We start from the raw sequence: 25,215 nt of genomic DNA on the forward strand, positions 1-25,215 counted from the left end.
GAACTTCTGCACAGCAAAATAAACTATCATCAGAGTGAACAGACAACCTAAAGAATCGGAGAAAATTTTTGCAATCTATCCATCTGACAAAGGTCTAATATCCAAAGTCTATAAGGAACTTAAACCAATTTACAAGAAAAAAACTACCCCATTAAAATGGCAAAAGACATGAACAGATATTCCTGAAAAGAAGATATTTATGCAGCCAAAAAACATATTAAAAAAAGCTCAACATCATTGGTCATTGGAGAAATGCAAATCAAAACCACAATGAGATACCATCTCATGCCAGTCAGAATGGTGATTATTAAAAAGTCCAGAAGCAACAGATGCTGGCAAAGTTGCAGAGAAAAAGAAATGTTTTTACAGTGTTGGTAGGAGTGCAAATTAATTCAACCACTGTGGAAGGCAGTGTAGCAATTCCTCACATATCTAGGGACAGAAATACCATTTGACCCAGCAATCCCATTACTGGCTATATACCCAAAGGAATACAAATAATTCGATTATAAAGATACATGGCTGTTTATGTAATTGCAACACTATTCACAATAGCAAAGACATGGAATCAACCCAAATGCCCACTGATGATAGATTGGATAAAGAAAATGTACATATACACCATGAAATACTGTGCAGCCATAAAAAAGAGCAAGATCATGTCCTTTGCAAGGACACAGATGGAGCTGAAAGCTGTTATCCTCAGCAAACTAACACAGGAACAGAAAACCAAACACTGCATGGTCTCACTTATAAGTGGGGGCTGAACCTCGAGAATGGACACATGGACACATGGTGGGGAACAACTCACACTCACTGGGTGGTGAGGAAGAGAGAGGATAAGGAAGAATAGCTAATGGCTGCTGGGCTTAATATCCAGGTGATAGATTGATCTGTGCAGCAAACCACCATGGCACATGTTTACCTTTGTAACAAATCGGCACATCCTTCACATGTACCCTGGAACTTAAAATAAATTTGAAGAAAAAAAGAAAATAAATAAATTTTGAAAACCCAAAATAGTCATTCTAGTTAATCTGGTATTATATATTGGGCCACCCATTAGGATGTATTTCCTGATGTATATCGGATTTTTATTTTGATAGATTATCCACACTGAAAGAGCCAGTCAGGTATGGAGGGATAATTAGGTCACTTGTTCGTTGGATATTTACAAACCAGGCACATTTGATAGATGCTTCCATAATTCTATGATTATTTTATTGGGCCTCATGAAAAAGCTTAGTATTTTCTCTACCTTTTTTCTCTTCTTTGAGTATCCCAATCCATCCATCAAGTCTCAGCATAGCTTTTCCTCCAGTAATATTCCAGAATGCTTCCATATTCTTCAAACCTGAGTGCTCTACCTATGTGCCTCCTTTATCCCCATCATCCTTCATAGTTAATTATTTGTCTGGACCACTATTAGACTCCACGTGCCTTGAGAACAGGACTTGTTCTTGTTTACTGTCACACATAATCTATAGTAAGAATTCAAAAGATATTTTTTGAACCACTTCAATAACTTCATTGTTGGCATGGTGAATCACAGCTGAGAGGTTTAAGTATCAAGTGCCAAAAAAGGGGAAAAACGTGTTCAAACAAAAAAATGGATCTTCGTTGAATGTTCATCTAATATTTTTGGAAGGTCATTTGTTCATTTCAGAGGCTCTCACTTCTTGGAGTGTTATTACAGGCAGGCTGAAAAAAAAAAAACTCATTGCATAGCTGATTCTTGGTTTCCATTTCTTAAGAATTGCAATGGAGTGAATTCATTCCCTCCCAGATTTATATATTGAAGCCCTAGCCCCAACACGATGGTGTTGGGAAATGGGGGGGGCCTTTAGGAGATAATTAGGTTCAGATGAGGTAATGAAGGTGGGCCCTCATGATGGGATTAATGTCCTTATTAGAAGAGACACCAGATCCTGCTGCCCCAACCCACCCTCTCTCCCCTCTTTCTCCCTGCCATTTGAGAACATGGAGAGAAGGCAGGTGTCTACAAGCCAGGAAGAGAGCCCTTGCCAGAAACTGACAATGCTGGCACCTTGATCGTGGACTTCTAGCCTCCAGAAAATTTCTGTTGCTTAAACCTTTCTGTTGATGGTATTTTGTTAAGGCAGCTCAAGCTGGCTAAAACATCAGCCAAGATATTTTAGGGGCTGTGGTTGATGAACAAGTGGAATATTTTCTTAAATTTAAAACTTCCATGATGCCCTTATTAACAACAAGAAAGAAAATCTCTTGAGAAGTTAACTGTGCACTTACTGTTTTTTTTTTCAATCTATGCTCCCCCTTCTCTTCTGATACCTTTGTGCCCTTAGTATTTTGCAAGATGTGAAGGATACAAAGAAATTCTAGATATTGTTCCTGCCTAAGGTCTACTTTTTCAGAGACCCAAGTTTATACCCTTTTAGACTTAGTTTGATTATTACTCTCCCCAGTGCCTTCCCTAGTCACCTTTCTCTGCCCTAAATGGAGTTCAGACTCCTTCTGTGTTTTTACTGTGTTTTCTTCAGCTTTCTTTTACAGCACAAATAATTATTTGTTTACCTATCTGTTTACCCATTATCCGGTGAGCCTAGTAGTTCTCATTCATAGCAGTGTTTGGCAAGTAGTAAGCACTTAATACATATTTGCTAAGTAAATGAGCTGGCTGGTAGAGTCACTCATGAAGTGGTTAAGGACACATATTTTGAGTGAGTAATATTTGATTTGAAACCTGGCTCTGTCACTTAATTAAATTTATGACTTTGAGTAAGTTGCTTTGCCTCTCTGCATCTGAGTTTTCTTATCTATAAAATGGGGATAAATGGAACTTACATCATAGTTGTATTGTGAAGATTGAGTGGAGTTACACATGTATAACTGAACAGTTTCTGGACCATAAACTAACAATTACTATTACTATTATTCTAAGTTCCTACAATGCATTTAGATTATATTTAGGGGAGAAGAACTGATACACAGATATATGAAATATGATCCCTGCTCTTGAGAGTTTACAATCTAGTAGGTAGTAGCAATAAGGTAAGGATATATAGAGGGTAAACAAGTATTTGTAAAGAGTATGTCAAATCTGAAGATAGGTCTTTATAATATAAATATTATGGTTCATAAAGAGTTAATTCCATGTTTTTTTGTTGCTTTCTATTTTTTTCTTTCTTTCTTTTGTGCGTGTGTGTGTGTGTGTGGTGTATGTGTGTGTGTGAAGCCGGAATTTAGATAAAGTCACATATCAAAGAGAGGATTTTCTTTCCTTTAGCAGATTATTCTCTCAGTTGGTGAGTCACTTCATCCAAGTGCATCACTCTTGATGAGATGAGCGGGCTCAGTTCACACAAAAAAGCAGGAGAGAGAGAGTGTCTAGTAAACCAGATTTCTGTGGTCCAGGAAGAACACAGGGCTGAGTGGGTGCAAAGAGAACTGACTCAGACTCAGCTCTGCCAGCTAACTAGTTGTGTGACTCCTCTGGGGCCTCAATTTCCTCATGTAAAATAATAATCTTCAAGGCTCCATCCAGCTCTAAAATTTCATGATTATGTGCTCCGGAGGGAGAGATCACTACAGTTAAAGCAGAGGGCAATCTGGAATTTTTATAGCTAGTAAGAAACTCACCAGATATTCGGTTACACGATTCAAACTGAATAATTCCAATAACGCAGTATCTTGCCTGCATTTGCTTTTCACTGGCGATGGCCAAGATGTATCACGCTCTTCAGACATGTTCAGAACCTAAGCCTTGCACCCACACGCAATTACATCATGCTGGTGGGACATCCCCTGAAATGGGCATTAGCATTCCTGGATGATGAGGCTAGGCAATAGGCTATATCCCCAGAAGAACATCTGTAACTTGTGTATCACATGAAGAAGAATGCAATAGAGAACTGCCACCTGAGAAATATCTACGCCTCTTAAACTAATGGCTTTGTCCATTATGCGTTGTGAAGAAAAGCCAGTCTTCTGGAGGTTCCCTATTGCCTGATCCCAGATGTCCTCCAGCTCTGCTTGCCTTTGTTGCTAGGAGTGCAATCATACATGGTGGCTTTGTGGAGGCAGATTCTAAGAGACAGATTCTAAGCTCTCAAAGCGTATATTATTTCATCTGTATTATTATCACCATCACCATCACCATCACCATCATCATCATCATCATCATCATCATATGTTGATTCATGCTATACTTTGTAGTTATCTATAAACTTGTCTTATTTATACTATTAGACTTTAAATGTTCGCAGGTTAGGAATACAATCTGACCTTTATAAGGTTAATAGCCTAATCTATAGCAATTGTGCAGAAAATATTTGTTAAACAAAACATGAAAAAAAATGCATGCAGAGCCCGCAAAATATCTTTTTGGGAGGTTAATTGTGTTTCTACTCTGAACCTTCCATACTAGGAACTTAATTCCTAAAAAGGCTAGTGCAAACACTATTCAGCAAAAACATTTTTGATGGTCACCAAAATAATGCTCAGGAAATTTTTAGGTTTTCTTGGTAAACACTCTGTCCTGGTTTGGCTTTTTTTTTTTTTTTTTTTTTTTTTTTTTCCAGCAAAGGCTTGTGCTTTTTTGAAGCTCATCAAATGCCCCTGCACATTTAACACATTCAACTAAGCCTAGCAAAGCTGCCTTTATTGTATATTTTGAGTCGTCAGCCGGTACATACGGTACATTTAGCAACGGTGCTTGGCTGAGTCACTAATCAACAAGAGTACTCTCCCGAGAAAAATGTGTTTTCAGTTCCTGGGAATTTGCATTTTCTACTAATAGAGGCTCCATAACTGTAACAATTCAATAAATTACACATGATGAAAAGTATTAGTTGCTTGTCGGTCATACTACTGAGTGTTTTCTTCCCTCTGTGAGAAAGCTAGAAAACCTATAATTAATACGCTTTCAAAGCTGTAGATGAGGATCTTATAATATAATGAACACTGAGGTTAATGAGAGTCAGATGACTTGATCCAAAACACTGAAATGGTTTAAGTCCTAAAACTTTACCAAACACATTTTCCCCCCAGAAATGATTAAAATACTAAGATTACAAAGCCTATAAAAACCGGTCAATTCTTAACATTTTGTATTCTTTTGTGTGTGAGGACAAAGGGCTGTTCAGAGGAGTTGGTTAAGATTAATGTGACAGCATAATGTGACAATCAGATTTTAGAATCAAATTTTACATTAGCCATGTATTTAGGTACTGCTTTTTCAAAGGGTTTCATGTGCAGGGTTTGCATTGAAAGAGGAAGAGGGCTAATATTTTTGCCTAACTAAAGACATGCAATGGAGAGAGGAGCATTCATTGCAGTTTGATTCTCAGACACGTTTGCTGCTTTCTCTCTCATACCAAAGGGCTCTCCCTCCCTCAACTCTTGCATCCTCCTTCGGATGTGTGGTCCAGACCAAAATCTGTGCCCATTTCCATTGGAAGTAATAAGCCAAGACCGTCGTTAACTCAGGAAGGGGCAAAGGGGATCAGGCAATTGGGATATAAGTAACCCACGTCTTTTTCTGAAAGTATCCCACTTCTTTTTCTGATTCTAGCATTTGTTTCTTGATGTGTTCTAGACCTCAGTATGGAGCTCTTTAAATAACTGTAATTAGTTTGGTTGAGAGACTTGGATTCCTGTTTTTCTTAGAATCATCACTACCAAGTATCAAGAAACTTGCTCCCTACCCAAGCCATGACTCCCACACACTGCTTTACAGACTTCTTATCCATATGCCTTCCTTTTCTTCATGTCCTCACTTGAGTTTTAGAGGTTTGTGGACAATTAATGCTTTGGTTTTTCTGAGAGCACAAAGCTGTAATTATATATTGAGTAGCATCTAATTGGCAAACTGGGTTCCAAATTTTCCAAAGGACGTTTTTAGTTTATCTCCCTGTGAACAGGCAGTTCTTTAAAAAATAGAATCACAGTATTTTAGGCTCAGAGGGATCTTGAAATGTATTTAGTCCCACTTCCTCATTTTACCAGATAAGGAAAATGAGCAAAAGGGAACCATTAAGTGATTGCTGAAGAATCAGAGTTGGTGATTGGCCAGGTGATGGCTAAACCCAGCTATTCTAACTTCCAGTGCATTGTTTTTATTTGTTGTGCTTGCCAATAGACTACTATATCATTTTGTAATACTGTTGGAACCATAAGCTAATTTCAATTTAGTGTTGTAGAAGGCCCAAAGCTGAGCATAGATTTAAATATAAATTTTGAATGCACAGTGTACTTGAAAAAAAAATTAACTTTATGCCCTTAGGGGAGATTCCCCAGCCATGAAATAGGAGCTCAGCTGTCTTTATATTTAGCAGTAAAGGCACTTCAGGGATGAGGCAGGACACTTTAGATAGGAAACCAAACTGCCTGCTGTGTATGTTTGAGAGTGAAAAATTTGGAGAAATCTTACTATTGACAGAGTCAATAGCATTTACTCATTAAACATCATGGCTCCTTTAATAGATATTTTTGCCGTAAACTCTTTTACCAATGATGTATTTATTGATTTTTTTTCTTGATGACAGTTTCTTCTTTTTTAAAAAAAATTTATTGTTTCTTCCCTTTTTAAAGTTTGGGTTTGCAATACAAGTCACTTTCTTGATATTTGTTTGTTTGTGTTTCTGTTTTGCTCATTGAAGTCTTGCGAGCCTACATGCCTCCTGTCTCTTGCAAGGCCACCCTGGCCTCCTTGAGGAACCTGTGGGAGCTCATCTCCTCCCCGATTCAGGTAGCCTAGGAGCCCTGACGTCATTCATCTCCAACCAGATCTTTTCCTGTCACCAAAAGGAATCTTCTCTTGGATGTCTAATCAACACTTGACATTTAAGTTCACAATTGAGCTTTCTTTTGTTCTCCTTCCCCAGGTAAGCACCCACTGCCTCATTTCTGTATAACTATCAACACAATTGCTACTTTTTCATTTCTCCTGCCTTACAAACGTGGAGCTGGTTGATTTCTCTTACTAATTCCCAAAAGCATTGCATCTCCAAGTCTTAGGAATAATTAATTTCCCATGTCTTTGAGATTGAGTCTTTCTTTTTTTAAATAATAGCACCTACAGTAATTCAGACCTTCTCCATCTCACTCATGTCTTCTCTAACAGTCTCCTAGCTGGAATAGCAAATTTCATTTTATTCTGACAAAATCTCCACATTTGCCAAAGTGATTTTGCCAATGTGTTTAAACAGAGAGAATTAATATTTATTGAGAACCTATTATGCACCAAGCATAAATTATCTCAATTAATCTTAAACACCATCCTATGAAGTAGGTATCTTTCCTTCCTTCCTTCCCTCCCTCCCTCCTTCCTTCCCTCCTTCTTCCTCCCTTCTTCCTTCCTTCCTTCTTCCTCCCTTCCTTCTTCCTTCCTTCCTTCCTTCTTTCTTCCTCCCTTCCTTCTTCCTCCCTTCCTTCTTCCTCTCTTCCTTCTTTCTCCCTTCCTTCTTCCTCCCTTCCTTCCTTCCTTCCTCCCTCCCTTCCTTCCTCCTTTCCTCCCTTGCTTTCTTTTCTTTTCTTTTGTTTTCTTTCCTTCCTTCCTTCCTTCCTTCCTTCTTTGCTTCTTTGCTTCTTTCCTTCCTTTCTTCTTTCCTTCTTTCTTTTTGAGACAGGGTCTTGCTCTGTCATCCAGGATGGAGTGCAGTGGCACAGTCACGGCTCACTGCAGCCTCAACATCCTGGGTTCCAGCAATCCTCACACCTCAGCCTCCCTAGTAGTTGGGGCTACAGGTACACACCAAATGCTCAGCTAATTTTTAAATTTTCTTTTTGTAGCGATAGGATGTCACTGTATTACCCAGGCTAGTCTTGAGCTCCTGGGCTCAAGCAATCTTCCCGCCTCAGCCTCCCAAAGTGCTGGGATTACTGGTGCGAGCCACTGCGCCTGGCCAGGTATTATTTTCTTATTGTTTGTATTATTAATAACAAATTTGTATTGAGCACTTTGAATTAGTTTTGTCGTTATTGTCGTTGCTGTTTTGAGACAGGCTCTTGCTGTTGCCTAGGCTGGAGTGCAATGGCGCAAACATGGCCCACTGCAGCCTCAACCTCCTGGGCTCACGTGATCCTCTGCCTCAGCCTCTTGAGTAGCTGGAACTAGCAGTCTTTTCGTGTTGTCTAGGCCGGTCTTGAACTGCTAGGCTCAAGCAGTCTTCCTGCCTCGGCCTCCGAAAGTGCTGGGATTACAGGTGTAAACCATGGAGCCCAGTCAGTTTAATTCTTATAATAACCTTATGGGTAGGTAACTATTATCAACTCCACTTACAAATGAGGTTGAAGCTTACAGGAATGAACAACCTGCCCCCTACCACATAGCTCACAAGTGAGAGAGCCAGGAGTTGTACCCACACAGTCTGACTCCAGGGCCCAGGCTCAAGGCCACCCTACGGCTATTAAAACCCCAGTATTATAAATAAGGAGTCTGAGTCTCAACGATCATTTCCGTCCTTTACCTTCCTCCCGAAACTTATTGTGTCACCTTTTTCTTTCCTCATAGCAGGTAACCTTTTTTCTCAATTTCTACCTAACCTATCCCTTAAATGTTGGTATTCTTCAAGATTCTCTTCTTGGCCCTCTCATCTGTTAACTCTAAATCACTGGCTCTTGACCTTTTTGGTCATGATCTCCTTTGGAGGATCTGATAAAATTTTGAAATTTTTCTCCAGAAAAAGGCACACACACACACATAAGTGCCATTCTGCTTCGGGGGCTCCAGGTCTCCTGGGACACCTAGGAACTCATGTTCTCACACATAAAAATAAGCTCTAGATGGATTAAAGCTCTAAAGGTAAAAGAGAAAACAAAACAATAAGAACAAATTCTAGGAAAAACAGGAAAATTTGTCTCACGCATTCTTGGGCTGAAGAAGGCTTTTCTAAGTATGTTATCAAATCCGGACACCAGAAAGAAAAAGGCAGACAGATTTGAGTTGACACCAATTTGTAAATTCCCTAATGTGTTTTTCCCAGCACCAAAACTCAAAGAGAACGATGTTTGCAAAGTAGAAAACCCCTGTGTAATGTGAACCATCCTCTCACCTCCAGTGACAATCACATTTGCTTTAACACAGTAGCAAAAAGTGTTCGCTCCTCTTGGCATGGAAAACTCTCGGACGGGCCTGGAAAACACAAATTAGATGTAAAACGTATATATTTTTCTTTTTTTCTTTTCTTTTCTTTTTTTTTTTTCTGAGACAGAGTCTCGCTGTATCACCCAGGCTGGAGTGCAGTGGCGTGATCTCGGCTCACTGCAAGCTCCGCCTCCTGGGTTCACGCCATTCCCCTGCCTCAGCCTCCTGAATAGCTGGGACTACAGGCACCGCCACCACGCCCGGCTAATTTTTTGTATTTTTAGTAGAGACGGAGTTTCACCATGTTAGCCAGGATGGTCTCGATCTCCTGACCTCATGATCCGCCCCTCTCGGCCTCCCAAAGTGCTGGGATTACAGGCGTGAACCACTGCACCCAGCCTATATTTTTCTTTATCAAGTTAATTATGTGTTATACATTGATTATGTTTAATAGGCTCATTTCTAAGTTGGTTGTAAATCCATTTGCCCACAGGCAATATTATAAGTAATGATTAAGTCGTGATTAACAGTAAGAATGTACTTATTCCATTAATTGGTGATATTTGCGTAGTACTTTGTATTGTTCCTGTTTAAAAGAAAATCCAGCCCTCCATGCTGGGTTTGTGGTTTTGCTTGTGGTGAGGATGGGTCAACCTATATAAGGTCTTAATCCAGAATTGGGTGGCTAAGTGAGTCTGTTGGGTAGCACATAATGCCAGGAACCCTTTTGGACACTTCTCCCTTGCTCACCAGCCACATCCAATCTGCTGTCAAGTCTTGTTAATTTTTCCTCTGCAATATACCTGAAATCTGACCACTTCGTCCCACTCCTACTGCAACATGTTGGTTCAACTCTCCATCCTCTCTCACCAGAACTACTGCAATAAACTGGTAATTTCTTTGCTTCTATTATTTTTATTTATTTATTTATTTATTTATTTATTTATTTATTTATTTTGAGACAAGGTCTCGTTTTGTCACCCAGACTGGAGTGTAGTGGCACAATCTTGGCTCACTGTAACCTCTGTCTCCCAGGCTCAAGCAATTTTCCTGCCTCAGCCTCCTGAGTAGCTGGGATCACAGGCGTGTGCCACCACACCCGGGTAATCTTTGTATTTTTAGTAGAGATAGTGTTTAACCATGTTGGACAGGCTGGTCTCAAACTCCTGACCTCAGGTGATCCACCTGCTTCGACCTTCCAAAGTGCTAGGATTACAGGCGTGAGCCACCGCGCCCAGCCTGCTTCCACTATTGCCCGTTCTTCTTTCCTCATTCCCAACCCAAATCCCATTGTCATGTTGCAGACAGAGTGACCCTTGTAAAATATAAATTAGATCACATCACTTCTCTCCAGTGGCTCCCTGGTGCTCTAAGAAGACTTCATTTCTTTTACCTGGCTGGTCTGGCCCTGAGTGATCCCTATCACTCTTCCAGGCTCACCCCATGCCCTCCTCTTCCCCCTGTGCTGGATTCTAATCCAGCTATACTAGTCTCTCTCATCAGCCTCCCTTCTGGACATACTGAGCTCTTTCTCTCCTCAAGAGCTTTTGCACAGGCCAAAGATGTTCATCTCCCAGACTCCAGCCTCACTAACAACCATCCTCCTTTGGGCGTCAGCTTAAATGTAACTTTCTTAGGCCTCTCCTGGACATCACCCTCCCACTCACCTCCACCAATGAAACTCTGTCTTTTGTCTTATTCTCCCTTAAAGCATGTAGCATCTACTGTAATATTCATATGTATGTTTGGGGTGTTAGTATCTGTGAGTGGTATTGTGCCACGGTTAAAAAAGCTCGAGCTTGAGTGACAATGTGTGGGCTTCCATCCTGGCTCCATCACCGTGCTTCAATTTCCTCACTTAGTGGACGGGACAATGGACAATAATACCGACCTCAGAGACTAGCAACAGCTGAAAGCTGTTACTTCCATTGATCAGATAGCGTTACAAGAGGAAACAGGGTTATTGGAAAAGAGGGGCCACCCAGAAGGACCCTAGACAAGATGCCCAGACAAGGAGGTCTGGGAGGAGGCACTTGCAGATCTGAGACACACAAGCAGGGAAGGTGCAGAGAAGAAACCTGGCCTTCTTGCTGTGTATGTATGTGTTTTTCTTTTTTTAAAAAAAAATACAAAGGGTAGCATATACCATTCTGTTCATTGCTTTTTCACTTAATAATGTATGTTGAAGAGCTGTCTAAATCATATTTTTTAAATGTTCTCTTTTTTTATTGCCACCAGATACTCCTTTGTATCACTAAATTAGCACTTATTTAATGTCTGAGGGGAACCCGCCTGTCTCAAATTTCTTGTGATTACAAATAATATTGTAATAAACAGTCACTTGTGAAAGGGCCATTTTTGTGTATATATATGTATAAGATGAATTTCTAGAAATAGTATTGCAAGTCAAAATGTATGTGTATTTATAATATTGAAAGATACTGCAGTTCCTTTTTAATTCCCTTTACCCACTGGACTATACTTTTAAAAATGTATCTCTTTACAAAAACTGGGTCTCACAAAGCCTAATTTTCTTTCTTTTTTAAGCAGAGACAGAGTCTTACTCTGTTGCCCAGGCTGGAGTGCAATGGCATGATCATAGCTCACTGCAGCCTCAAATTCTTGGGTTCAAGCGATCCTCCTGCCTCAGCCGCCCAAGTAGCTGGAACCATAGGTATGAGCCACTGCACCTGGCCAAAGCCTAGCTTTAAAGTAGTTTATATTTTGGAGTCATGTTTGAGATATCGAACCTAAGGGGTAATAACCAGAAATATCTTCCATTGCAATTATCACCCTAGACCTCAGGCAAGAATGAATTCTTGCCAAAGCTGCCCAACTATTGAACTTTCATATTTCTCAATATGAAACGAATGGATGCAAATTAAACAAAAGCCCGTAGAGTGTTCAGAGCACAGTCACAAAATCAATGAGACAGCATGGAAATAAGTCTGAATTGCAAACTTTAGGAGGATGCAGATTTATGATTTAGCTGAAACATATCTTATTAGTTTAAGGTCAGAAAAAGATGTAAAAAAAAGAGTTTGCTCAACTAAATTTGAGCATCACAAACGAGAGATCCATACTCAGCAGTTCAGGCATTTATCTGAGTCTATACTGGATACCATGGGTCATATGTAGCTTTTCCAATTAAATTACTTTATTCTTCCTTAAGCCTAAAGTAAGTAGTTATCCTTAGACCTGTATATACAACTTCATCAACATCTTAACTTTACCTAGGTCAGAATGCTCAAGACCTTAGCGTAGTCGTTCCAAAATCTGGTTGTGCATCAGAATAACTTTGGATATTAAAAAAGAAATTCCTAGGCTGGGTGCAGTGGCTCACGCCTGTCATCCAAATACTTTGGGAGGCCGAGGTAGGAGGATTGCTTGAGCCCAGAAATTCCAGACGAGCCTGGGCAAATAGTGAAACCCCATCCTTACAAAAAAAAAAAAAAATCATGGACCTCAGCCCTAACTTGATAAATCAGACTCTCCAAGGGTGGAGTCATAAATATCTTTAAAATTTTTTCTTAAAGGCTGGGTGCAGTGGCTGATGCCTGTAATCCCAGCACTTTGGGAGGCCAAGATGGGTGCATCATGTGAAGTCAGGAGTTCGAGACCAGTCTGGCCAACATGGTGAAACCCTGTCTCTACTAAGAATACAAAAATTAGCCAGGCGTGGTGGTGCACACTTGTAATCCCAGCTAATCAGAAGGCTGAGACAGGATATACTGGACCCTTGAAGGGGAGGTTCCAGTGAGCCAAAACTGTGCCACTGTACTCTGGCCTGGGGAAGTCTGTCTCAAAAAAATAAAAAATTCTTACAATTGTTTTTCATGCACACCACTGACATTTACTTGCAAATTATGTACATGTATTACTGAATTAAAATTGTATAAACAGCATGAAACAGACAACAATAATGAGAATAATTTAAAGGAAAGAAAACTTCTAGAGTTTTCTACCCCCATTGTGATGGATCATCTTGCATACCCCCTGGAGTATATTCGCCCTGCTTTGCAGACCTCACAGGATATGGGCTGGCTCCTGACACAGTTTGAAGAAAGAACGCGCACTCTTTGGCTCTTCTTATGGGAGCCCCAGTAAAAGGAAGAGGTGGGATGGGCAGACTTCTGTAGGACCCTGCCATAAAGTGTGTGGAGCAGGACAGGGCCGACTGGTAAAGTCGACTTAGAATGTACTGTGGACGTGAGGTCAGGAGACCTAGATTCTGGCTGTGTTCTGTTGCTAAATATATGACTTTAGAAAAGTCACTTAATCTTGCTGAGCTACAGTGTTCCCACTTATGAAACCAAGGATTGACTATGACCTAAATAGTTTCTTCCATTCTTAAAATCTTAGATTTTGTCCTTCCCCTATAGCTTCAGCTGGGGCAGGGGTCAAGCAGGGCAACTGCACAGGCTTTGTGGATGGCGTCCCAGAGCTGTGGGGGCACAGCCTGCACAGCCAATCGCAGTGGTCCCTGGTTGGGGTAGACGTACATGAATAAGGATTCTCATAATTCATCATGCTTTCTGAGCAGCAATGCACCTAGATGTGGAGGAAGAAGCAAAATCAGAACAGGCTGGTGGGTGGTGAGAGATCTTGATTTGGGGATTCTTTGCAGGTTGCTGGCTATAAAATTTTATATTGGGAATGCTTAGGCTTGTAAGATGTTTGAAAAGTTCTGCTGTGTCTAAGATTGCTAAAAAATTAGTTTCTCCTATCAAAGAATGTCTAGGGCTCGTTAGGGAGTTAAGAAGAGAGGACAGTTGACTCCAAGTGCACTCCAAAAGGGAAATACTCAAGGTAGGAAAGTTGCCAGGGGCAGTGAGGCCTATGAAGGAAGTAGAGTTTTTAGGGCCTACTCAGTGGGTCCTCAGTCAGTGAGTCAGCATTTATGAGTGCCAGCTGTACACCCAACACTGCCCTAGGGGATAGATACATCAGTGAACTACAAGAACAGAGGTGAGAGTGTCCATCGGTTGAGGGTCACAAACTCAAAGTCTGCAGCGGCCAGGCAGGTAAACTAGCTGGGAGAAGGGGTTGGGTGTGACACCACAGGGAGAAGGGGGGCTGTGGTGAACTGAGACTGCATGCCCGTGAAAAGGGGGAGCCCAGGCCCAGAGCCAGCAAACATGCACAACAGGAAGGGCAGGTTCACCACAAGCAAAGATGAGAGAAATAAGTGATCCCCCAAACACATTTTGTAGCTGCATTTAGCTAACAGGCTACCAGTTTACAGGAATAGCTCTCATATTTTTTGAAATAGACACTACAATTAAAAATCAATTAATTAAATAAAATTTGTTAAAATGTCTTAATGGGTGAGAATAATCACCTGAAAAAAATGTGACTTTTTAAATTTTAATAAAAAAATAATGCAAAATAACCAAATTCACTGCTAGGTAGAAAGCTTTACTAAATGGAAGAACAGATAGTATTATCTTTATGTGAAAGAATACTTCCAAAATATTTAAAACAGTTTTTTGAACTAATTTAAATCTACTTTGTAAGTAGTTATTCTTCTATCAAATGCGAAGTTCATAAAAGGAGTCTCAATTTAGTAACATAAATCAAAAGTCAGTATTTACACTTTTGAAAATGCTTAAATGTCCCAGATGCGAAGTAGTTAAGTTCCAAGTGATGACTCATTTACAGGTTTGCCAGTGACATACTTTGTCACCACAGCTGGTTGGCTGAATGGACTGAGCTGGATGTAGTACAAACTACGAAGGGCCTTATTTTCCTCCACCCTGTCTTATCATGTCACCTCACCCCAGCAGCAGATCTTCTGGGGCCAATGCCCATTAGGATGGCTGCAGCGAAGCTACCTTCTGTGGCCCAAAGGGAATTCACAGGATGCTGGCAGTACCAGTGTGAATGCAGCCTTGCCACTCTGTGGCGGGTTCCTCCAGCCAGGGTCAACCTGATCCTTAGGCACAGCTGGCACAAGGCCTGGAGCCCAAAGTACTTTTAGGGGCCCGTGGAAATACTCTGATTGTACTTTAAAGTCAGAAGGCAAAAATAAAAGCTTAGGGTCATAGAACATTTTTTTTTTTTCACATCCCAAAATTAGAATTTTTAGGGCCCATGAAAACATACTAAATTTTTCCTAAGACAGAAGAAAAATGTTGAAGACATAAAAGTATATGAAAAATCATGTGTAAGATTGATAGTGTTATGATGGGAGGGACCTATAAAGGCAAAAATGCCCAGGGCCAGGAAAGTCAGAATGTGGCCTGGCCTGCAGCCCTCAGAATTCTCCATGAGGGCCGGGCATGGTGGCTCACACCTATAATCTCAGCACTTCGGGAAGCCAAGGTAGAGGATCATTTGAAGTCAAGAGTCTGAGATCAGTCTGGGCAACATAACAAGACCCCATCTCTACCAAAATTAAGAAAAATTAGCCAGGCATGGTGGCACACATCTGTGTCCCTAGCCACTCAGGAGGCTGAGGCAGGAGGATTGCTTGATTCCAGGAACGCAAAGGTGCAGTGAGCTATAATCATGCCCCTTCCCTCCAGTCCAGGTGACGGGGTAACATTAAGACCTTGTCTCTTTTTGTTTGTTTGTTTGTTTATTTTGAGATGGAGTCTCACTCTGTCTCCAAGGCTCCGCCTCCCGGGTTCACGCCATTCTCCTGCCTCAGCCTCCTGAATAGCTGGGACTACAGGCGCCCGCCACCACGCCCGGCTAATTTTTTGTATTTTTAGTAGAGACGGGGTTTCACTGTGTTAGCCAGGATGGTCTCGATCTCCTGACCTCGTGATCCGCCCCTCTCGGCCTCCCAAAGTGCTGGGATTACAGGCATGAGCCACCGCGCCAGGCCAAGACCTTGTCTCTAAAAAGAAAAAAAAATAAATTCTCCATGAGGAAGCGAGTAGTGGTCATCACGTACATGTGTCACATGTCAAGCTTGCCCAAGGTGAGCCTGTGAGTTCTGAGCCTCAGCAACTAGCTACTGGGGAGCTAGATACGTTTCCCCACTTCAGGCTCTTCTGGAGTAGGTCTTCCTGGATCTACCAGCACTTGCTTTGTAGCAGCAGAAGCTGTCACCCCAACCTCCACTCCCATTTTGGGGAAGGCAGACAAAATGCCCCTGCATTCCCCCACTGGCCCACAACTATGTACCTTAATCCCTCTTTTCAATTATTTTAGAATTGCTGGTTGTATCATATTCATATTTGCTGGCAAGGGATGATGGTGTAAAGCTCATGGATCTAGAACAATCCACTCCAATAATTCTTGAGGATGGTCTACTATACCTCTCTTTAGAATGGCATTAGCTGGAATTCTAAGACAGCAGGAGAAGAGCCATTTAATACCCTATTAACTGATTATGAACAAATCTAACAACCTTTTTACTTGAATTTCTCAGCATATGGAATTGTGTTCATACTTCCCATTTTAAAAACTTCAGTTTCTTAAGGATATTTGCCCTTTAGATGTAATTACTCTATTTTCCTATAAAAAATAATTATAGGAGCCCACATAATTAAATGAATTACAAATAAGTGAACTGGGCCTTTAAATAAAACTTCTTTCAAGTAGAAAGGCTCATATAATTGATGTCAATTTGGAAAATGAAAGATGGCCTGCTTTCCAGTATTTCATATTCATATTCAGCTGCATATTCTTTGAAAGATTGCTTTTTCATTCTGTTACTAGAAGTATCTTATTCTAACCAGTGTGCGTAAAAAAATCAAACGTTTGGTGAGAAATCTGTCATGATATTAACGAGCATTTTGATCGCACTTTAAGAGTGAAGAGCGTTTTCTCATATACTTTCCAGTGCATTGAGATATCAGTTTGGTGTTTGGACTTGAGCCCAGGTCCACCGCACCATACTCCCTTCTCAGGATGGCAGGGGTGGCGTTGGGAAGGAAGGAGACTGTCCTCTTGGCCAGGGCACCTTAGTAAGCCCCACCTGTAAACACTACCCATAGCAGAGGGGCACCAGACTCACAGTTTCATGTACAATGTGGGCCCATGATGTTCATTCATAACAAAATAAAATGTAGATACCATGTGATATGGTTAGGCTTTGTGTCCCAACCCAAATCTCATCTTGAATTGTAATCCCCAAGTATTGAGCAAGGAACCTAGTGGGAGGTGATTGGATCATAAGGGCAGTTTCTCCCAGGCTGTTCTTGTGTTAGTGAGTTCTCATGAGATCTGATGATTTTATAAGTGTTTGGCAACTTCCTCTTTTGCTCACTTTTCTCTCTCCTGCCGTCATATGAAGGTCCTGGCTTCCCCTTCACCTTCCGCCATGATTGTAAGTTTCCTGAAGCCTCCCCAGCCATGTGGAACTGTGAGTCAATTAAACCTCTTTCCTTTATAAATTACCCAGTCTCAGATAGTATCTTTATAGCAGTGTGAAAATGGATTAATACACAATGGTTCTTTGAATACAGAAGGCTCCCAATCAATATTTGTTTGAATATCCTTCAGGGACAAATACCTGATTGACAATAACCACTTCCCAGAGTCACACAGAACAGAAATGTATTGATTCTGGGAAGTTCATCCTGAATTTTTCCCTGATCCCCCTGAAATGATAGCATTTTTAAAGAGAAACATTTTCTGACAGTTTCTTCAAGACAGGAAAAAAAAAAAAAAAGCTTTTGGTAAGAGTCCCCTATCAAAAGACCCTGGCTGAATTGCCACATGCTTCATCTCAGACTTTTCTCCTGTTGTTCCATGAATTAATGAGCATGATACAGGGAGAGAAACAGAGTAATCAGGTAGAAGGTAAAGGGGTGACTCTTTTCAGGGGCCATGAGTTACACGATTGCGGTTGTTTACTGAATGGAAGGCAATGCTGCAGATAGGAAGCATCCCAGGGGAACTGTGTGATTGCTGAAGAAGCAGGGCTACTGAGTAAGCAGAGTCCCTCAATATTTTCTCCTGGTGACTGTGAGGTAGTTGGTGGGGAATGAAGGCAGGAAACAAGGAATAAGGCATTTCTCTCTTCCCCTTTATAAGAGGTAAGAAATTTCAGAATGCCTCAGGTAAGGCATTTTTTAAAAATGGCCCTAACTCTGTATTATTGCCTCTTATTGATCCATAGTGTGCCCATTCCCAAGGGGCTAGGGAGGGTGCAATAGAAAATTCTAGATCAGACATTGGCAAACTTTTTCCATGAAGAATAAGATAACAAATATTGTAGATTTTGCCATAAAGTCTCTGTTGTCACATCTACTCAACTCTGCCACTGTAGAATGAAAACAATCATAGATAACACAAAGAAGTATGGCCGTGTTTCCCTTACAACTCTATTCATGAGCAATGAAATTTAAATTTCATATCAATTTTATGGGTCATAAGATATCATTTTTAAAAATTTTTGTTTCAGTCATTGAAAAATGTAAAAACCATTCTTAGTTTGAGGATGTTATAAAAACAAGTGACTCATTGGATCTGGCCTTGGGCTACAGTTTGCTAACCCCTGCTTTAGATGCAGTAACAGGAAGCTTAAACCAGTGCACAAACCAATCTATGATAGCTTCATCTATTCTCCTTTGTATTCAAGTTCTTTTTTTTCTCCTTTAAATCTTTTCAGTATCTTTCTTAGGGGAACAAGAAAAGGAACCAATATTTATTGAATACTTTGTGTCAGGCATTAAACAAGGCACTTTACGTGAATTAAGTAATTTTTATAAGACTATCATGTAGGTATATTCATTACCATTTAAAGATGGGGAAATTGAGGTAAGAACTAATGGTAAAGTGTTCAATGGTCACAGAGTTAGTGAATGCTAGGACAAAAACCACTTCTGTGTATCTCCACAGCAACGTTACCGAGGGGGCACTATACTCTTTCTAATATGATACGCTACCTCTGAGTTGGTAACTAATAAAAAGTAATGCTGAGTAGTTAGTTGCTTATCTCTTGGAAACTGTCAAGCTATCAAAGGGTTTAAAGATTCAGCTTGCACTTTGGGAGGCCGAGGCGGGCGGATCATAAGGTCAGGAGATCGAGACCACGGTGAAACCCCGTCTCTACTAAAAATACAAAAAATTAGCCGGGCGCGGTTGTGGGCGCCTGTAGTCCCAGCTACTCGGGAGGCTGAGGCAGGAGAATGGCGTGAACCCGGGAGGCGGAGCTTGCAGTGAGCCGAGATCGCGCCACTGCACTCCAGCCTGGGCGACAGAGCGAGACTCCGTCTCAAAAAAAAAAAAAAAAAAAAAAAAAGATTCAGCTTATGTCTTGCAACAGGCAACATGCTTTGCATGGCATAATTAATTGCAGATGTTTATCTTCTTGCTAGTACAGAACTCCATTTGTGAAATTACCATACAAAATTACAAACAGAATAGTAATCACTTCTGAAATGGAAATTTTTTTGAGAGGATTTTTTTCCTGCCTTTTTGGGAGCTGTTGGCTCCCATTTTAACAGCAGGCCAATTATGTATTGTATAAATGCAGCTGTATCTGGTTCAACTTAAGATTCATTATAGGAAATTACAGAAATAGGAATATGTTGAGTCTAGGGATGGAGGAGACCCAACTCTCAGTCTGTTGAGATGACTCTCCAATGTCAGTGGCTGTTCAGGAAAACATGATTACACTATCTCACTTGAGAAGCCTCTTCAGCTTCTAGATTTAGGAGCATGGCCCAAGTGAGAAAGTAGTTGAAAAGCTCATCCAGACTTTGACTGAACAGATCAATGACGACTGTTTGCTGAGGTTGTCATTACTACTCAACTGATTTCTTGACTACTTCTCAGACGAATACATTACCAACCAAATTCCAGGAACCCCAGAACTGGGCTCAAAGACAAACTCCTGACTATTGCAAAGTAGATATTGTTCAGAGCAAAGATCAGATTGCACTGGTTAATCAGAAAAGTAAAACTTTCTAGATAATCTAAGTGTTCACAACTACTAACTACCAAACCTGTGGAACACGATGGAGAGTAGGAATTTAATGCCCCTACAAATACCATTACGTAACTTACAAATATCTACAAATATATGTAGATTTTTTTGAAAAAAAAATTATATGTTTTTTGACAAAAACATATAAAAAACAAAAAAGTTGCTTTAAACCCAAAGAATGGCTGAGGATGTGTGTGTGTGTGTGCGTGCACGTGTGTGTGTGTGTATAAATGGAGTGGATGAATTAAGAGAAGGAGATTGTGAAAATATGCCTAACTCAACTTTGCTCTTGAGGTTACTCCCCGCGAAAGGTATTATATTTGATTAGAATCATGCTAGTTGAAGGTCATATTTTTCTTGACAAAAAGAAGATGATGTCCAGTCTTTACATAAAAATAGATTACTCCTCATTTAAAGCCTAACACAAACTTCACAACCTGATTGACAGATCCTAATGCTTGAACAAAGGGAATGTTGGCATCATCATAATTGGTTCCCAGAGGAAGATATGAGTGCCTTTCCTTTTCTCTGGTGTTGGGGTATTTATTATTTTCGTGGATTTTGACAGCACACGGAAATCAAAGTCTTCTTTAAAAGTCCATTCTTCAGGAAGGCTTAAATGACTGTAAGCAAATAATAATACTTTCAATTTGTACTGCATTTTACAATTTCCAAAGCACCTTCACCCATCTCAGCTTATTTGACCATCAGAAAAATCCTGTGAGATGAGAAAGTTAGTGCTATTTCCATTCATAAAGGAGGTTATTGAGGTTCAAATAATTTCAGTAACATGCGCAAGACCACATGGCCAACAAATAAGTTGGCAGAGGTTACATTAGAATTCTTTTGCTCCCTTGAAGCAAGTGAGCAAAGTGCTGCCTTGCTCACTTATATTCTATTAATAATAGTAAATAGTGCCATGTAAACAGCCCTCCCAGCCAGAAGCCTGACAGTCACCTGTTCTCAAACCTTCTTCCTCTAAATATTTGTATGATTTGATCTTCACCACATTCAGATCTCTGCTCAAATGTTGTCTCTTCAGAGCAGTCTCTCCTGACCATCCTGTCAAACATACTGCCTCCCCTCACCATCTATCCTCTCCCTTCAATTTGTACTATTTATTTAATTGTTTATTATCTGTCTCTCCACTAGAAGAGGAGCCCCATGAGAGCTGTTAGTCTCTTTTGCATACCACTATATTATATGACTACCTAGAACAGTTAGTTTTTGGTCTAAAATAGGTATGCCATAAATATGTTAAGGATAAAAAAAAGAAACAGATTCCTCTCTCTCCTTTATTCTCATCCAGTAGGCCACCAATTCTTCTAAGTTATGCAAGAATATCTGTTCTCTCTCTGTCCCTACTTCCCCTGGTTAAGCCCAAACGCTCATCATTTCTCTTCTAAAGTAGTATTGTCATATCTTCCTCAATTGGTCTCCCTGCTTTGAGCTTGCCCTTCCCCAATCCATTCTCCACTCTGCTGTTAGGGTGATCTGTCAAAAACATATTTTTTTCACTCTCTTGTTTAAAGCATTAGATGGCTTCCAATAGCTTTCAGGTTAAAATCCCAACTCTTTAGCATCGTATGCAGGTCTTTTCATGTTTGGATTATCTAGCCTCATCTTCCCCAATTCTTCTCTCACTCAATTCTCCAATTATATTGGATCATTTGCAATTTTGAGAACTCACCATCTTCTCTTTCTCTTCCATATCTTTGTGAACACCACTTCTGTATTGTGTCTGTTTATCCACTCTGCTACCTCTCAATTGTTTTGCCTGACTAATTTTTACCAATTCTTCAAAACTCGGCATTTGTGACATCTTCAGGAAGCCTGAAGAGCCAATTAAACTTCTTTCCTTTATAAATTACCCAGTCTTGGGTATGTCCTTATAGCAGCAGGAGAATGGACTAATACAGCATGAAAAGGGTATTTAACCTATCTTGGAAGAAAGGTGCTGGGGAATGGTCAGGAAAATTCCTTGGAGTAGGTACCATCTGATCCTTAAAGATTCCTGGAGGTTGGAGGACAGAAAGAAGAGGAAGAATGGGGAGAGTATTTCAGGCTCAAAACATGTACAAAGTTCCAGCATGGGGGTTTCAAGGGAGCAGCAAGCAGTTCAGATTTACAGGAAGCTAAGTACAAGGCAGTGAAGGGCACTGAAGGGGATGAGGTAAGGGGTATGTGGGGGGCTAGATCATGGAAGTGCTGTGGGGAGGGGACAGAGAACTGTGAAAAGTATTCAGATGTTTGGATGTCATCTTCAGGAGAGTACCCGGGAAGATTAATGAACAATAGTTTTGACAAGGATAATATTGAGGCAAGAGGGCAGTTGGAGATAAAGGCCAGGAGAGTGAAAGGAATAGAGATAAAGGAGATAGGACAGATTCCATGAGTGGTTATGAGGCAATATAGACATATTTGGTGATTACTGGTTTGTGGGGATCAAGGAAGGGAAAAGAATCATGTGAGGTGACAGGTATATATTTTAGAGTGGGGGGAGTTAAGCTCAGATATGGTCATATGAATCTGAGGGGCTATGAGATATCATCCAAGTGTAGATGTTGAGCAAGAATAAGTCCCAAATTCAAGATACCTTGGGTTTCATCAGTACACAGGTATCCGTGTATTGAAGAATACAGCTGTCGCCCAAGAAGAGGCTAGAAGGTAAGAAGAAAAGTTGGCTAAGGACCAGATGCTAGAGAAAGCCACCACTAAGAGAAGGCGTGAAAAGAAGAATCACAAGAAAGAGGAACCAACAGTAAGATACTGGGAGAAAACTCTGGCTTCCCAGAAACCGGGAGAATAGTTTCGGAGTGGGTGAGATCAGTCATGCTGAATGTCCTGAGGCTTTCTGATTCCACAGAGTAGATAGGGAAGAAGCTACATTAGAGAGGATTATAGAGGGAATGACTAACATCAAGGAACCAGAGGCAGTGAATGCAGAGTACTCTTCTGGGAAATTAAAATAAGAAGGAAAGAAAAGGTGTAGGATGATTGTTAGGAGGAAAATGTAGGTCAAAGGAAGGGTTACTCATATCGGTAGAGACTTCAGTGTTATAGTTTGAAAGTAAGAGTTTAAACTGGGCATGGTGGCTCCTGCCTGTAGTCCCAACTAGCCTGTTCAATGCTGGAGGAGTGAGCTATGATTGCACCACTGCACTCCAGTCTGGGTGACACAGTGAGACCCTGTCTCTAAAAATAGAGAAAGAAAGTAAGGAGACAGTGGAAGAACTGAGACAGCAAGGTCCTGGAGAAGATGGAAGGAGTTGAGCATAAGGTCACCAATGGAAGGTTTGATACTTTAACCTCTGAAACAAAAAGAAAAGAAGGTATGGCCAGAGATAATTTTGAAAGGTATGATGTGTTGAAGAATTCCCCTTGAGGCTCCGGGTTTTGTCATCATATAGGAGGACAGGACATCAGTGAAGAGTGAAAGGGGCAGAAGTCTGGAATAGTCACTGGAGAAAATGAGACAGGAAGTAGAGTAAAGGCACGTAAAGGGATTAGGAGTCTAGGCTAAGGGCTCTGCTAACAGAAGGGTTGGGGTTCTGCAATCAGATGCAGTGATCAGATAGGGACATAAGGCCAAGAAAATGCTGGTGAGATATTATCTCAGATGATCAACCTGGGGTCCAGCTCAATAGGAAGGGAAGCAAATAGAGGAGAGGGCTGACAAAATTTGAGATAATGAAGAGATCAAGGTGTCAGAGGCATTTGAACCACAACAACTCCATCTTGAATAGGGGCTGGGTAAAAATAAGGCTGAGACCTGCTGGGCTGCATTTACAGGAGGTTAGGCATTCTTAGTCACAGGATGGGATAGGAGGTCAGCATAAGATACAGGTCCCAAAGACCTTGCTCATAAAACAGGTTGCAGTAAAGAAGCCAGCCAAAACCCACCAAAACCAAGATGGCAATGAAAGTGACCTCTGGTCATCCTCACTGCTCATCATTATACACAGATTATAATGCAGTAGCAGGCTAAGAGACACTCCTACCAGTGCCATGAGAGTTTGCAAACACCAGGACAACGTCAGGAAGTTACCCTATATGGTCTAAAAAAGGGAGACGCCCTCAGTTCCAGGAATTGCCCACCCCTCTCCCAGAAAACTCAGAAATAATCCACCCCTTGTTTAGCATATAATTAAGGAGTAACTATAAGTGTATTCAGTCAAGCAGCCCATGTTGCTGCCTGGCCTATGGAGTAACCATTCTTTTATTCCTTTACTTTCTTAACAAACTTGCTTCCACTTTACTCTATGGACTCGCCCCAAATTCTTTCTTGCGTGAGGTCCAAGAACCTTTTCTTGGGGTCAGGATCAGGATCCCTTGCCAACAACAAAGATATCTGAGACTTCAGTGAGGTCATTGAGTAGCTATAGTGGCAGTTAGAGTGTTCAAGAGCTGATAAAATAAAAGAGGAGGTCAGAGAAAGGAACTTTCTCTAAAGAGAACTTTTTCTGAAAGAAAAAATTCCAGGTGCTATAAGTTAGGGTCTTATCAGTGCTATTCGGACTAATACTTTCTTTTTTCTTTTTCTTTTCTTTTTCTTTTTCTTTTTCTTTTTTTTTTTTTTTTTTTTTTTTTTGATACAGGGTCTCATTCCATCCTCCAGGCTGGAGTACAGTGGTGTGATTATCACTCACTGCAGCCCTGACCTCCCAGGCTAAAGTGATCCTCCCATCTCAGCCTCCCAAGTAGCTGGGACCACAGGCACGTGCCACCACACCTGGCTAATTTTTAAATTATTTGTAGCGACAGGATCTCCCTATGTTGCCCAAATTGGTCTTGAACTCCTGGGCTCGAGTGATTCTCCCACCTTGGCCTCCTGAAGTACTCGGATTACAGGCTGAGCCACTATGCCTGGTCTCAGACTAATGCCTTGATTTCTATTTTATAATCTTAGCACTGGCAATAGGCAATTAAATGCACCAGTGTAAAGATACTCTTTAAGAAAGTGGAAATAAGCCACTTCATCCCTCCAAATGTAGAGTTGGTATGTTTATTGTGGCTGCTGTAACATTTCTTGTTAATGAAATCACTGCCAAGTTTATTTTTATAGTCCTCTAAATAAGATTTCTTGTTCTTATCTTTAGGCTTGCTGAGGACTATCATTTATCACTCCGTTTTCTTAACTTCTGCTATGCCTATAATTCTAAACCATTCAACTGGTCTTTGACATATCCTGCTTTGCATTGATAATTATCATCCCATGCAATGGTGTGCTGGTAAATGTGTAATATTCAGCTGCAGCCAGGGA

General features: G+C 40.8%; 1 protein-coding gene across 1 annotated transcript in view; it reads right to left on the reverse strand.

Moving 5' to 3' along the window:
• WDR64 (WD repeat domain 64) overlaps nt 1–25,215 on the reverse strand; it is a 157,408-nt gene that overhangs the window by 87,284 nt on the left and 44,909 nt on the right. The window contains exon 9 of the mRNA XM_015127227.3: nt 9,033–9,112. Coding sequence (XP_014982713.3) covers nt 9,033–9,112 — 80 coding nt within the window. The remainder of the gene's footprint in view (nt 1–9,032; nt 9,113–25,215) is intronic.

Source organism: Macaca mulatta, chromosome 1 (genome assembly GCF_049350105.2).
Source record: "Macaca mulatta isolate MMU2019108-1 chromosome 1, T2T-MMU8v2.0, whole genome shotgun sequence".
In the NCBI taxonomy this organism is placed as follows: Eukaryota; Metazoa; Chordata; class Mammalia; order Primates; family Cercopithecidae; genus Macaca; species Macaca mulatta.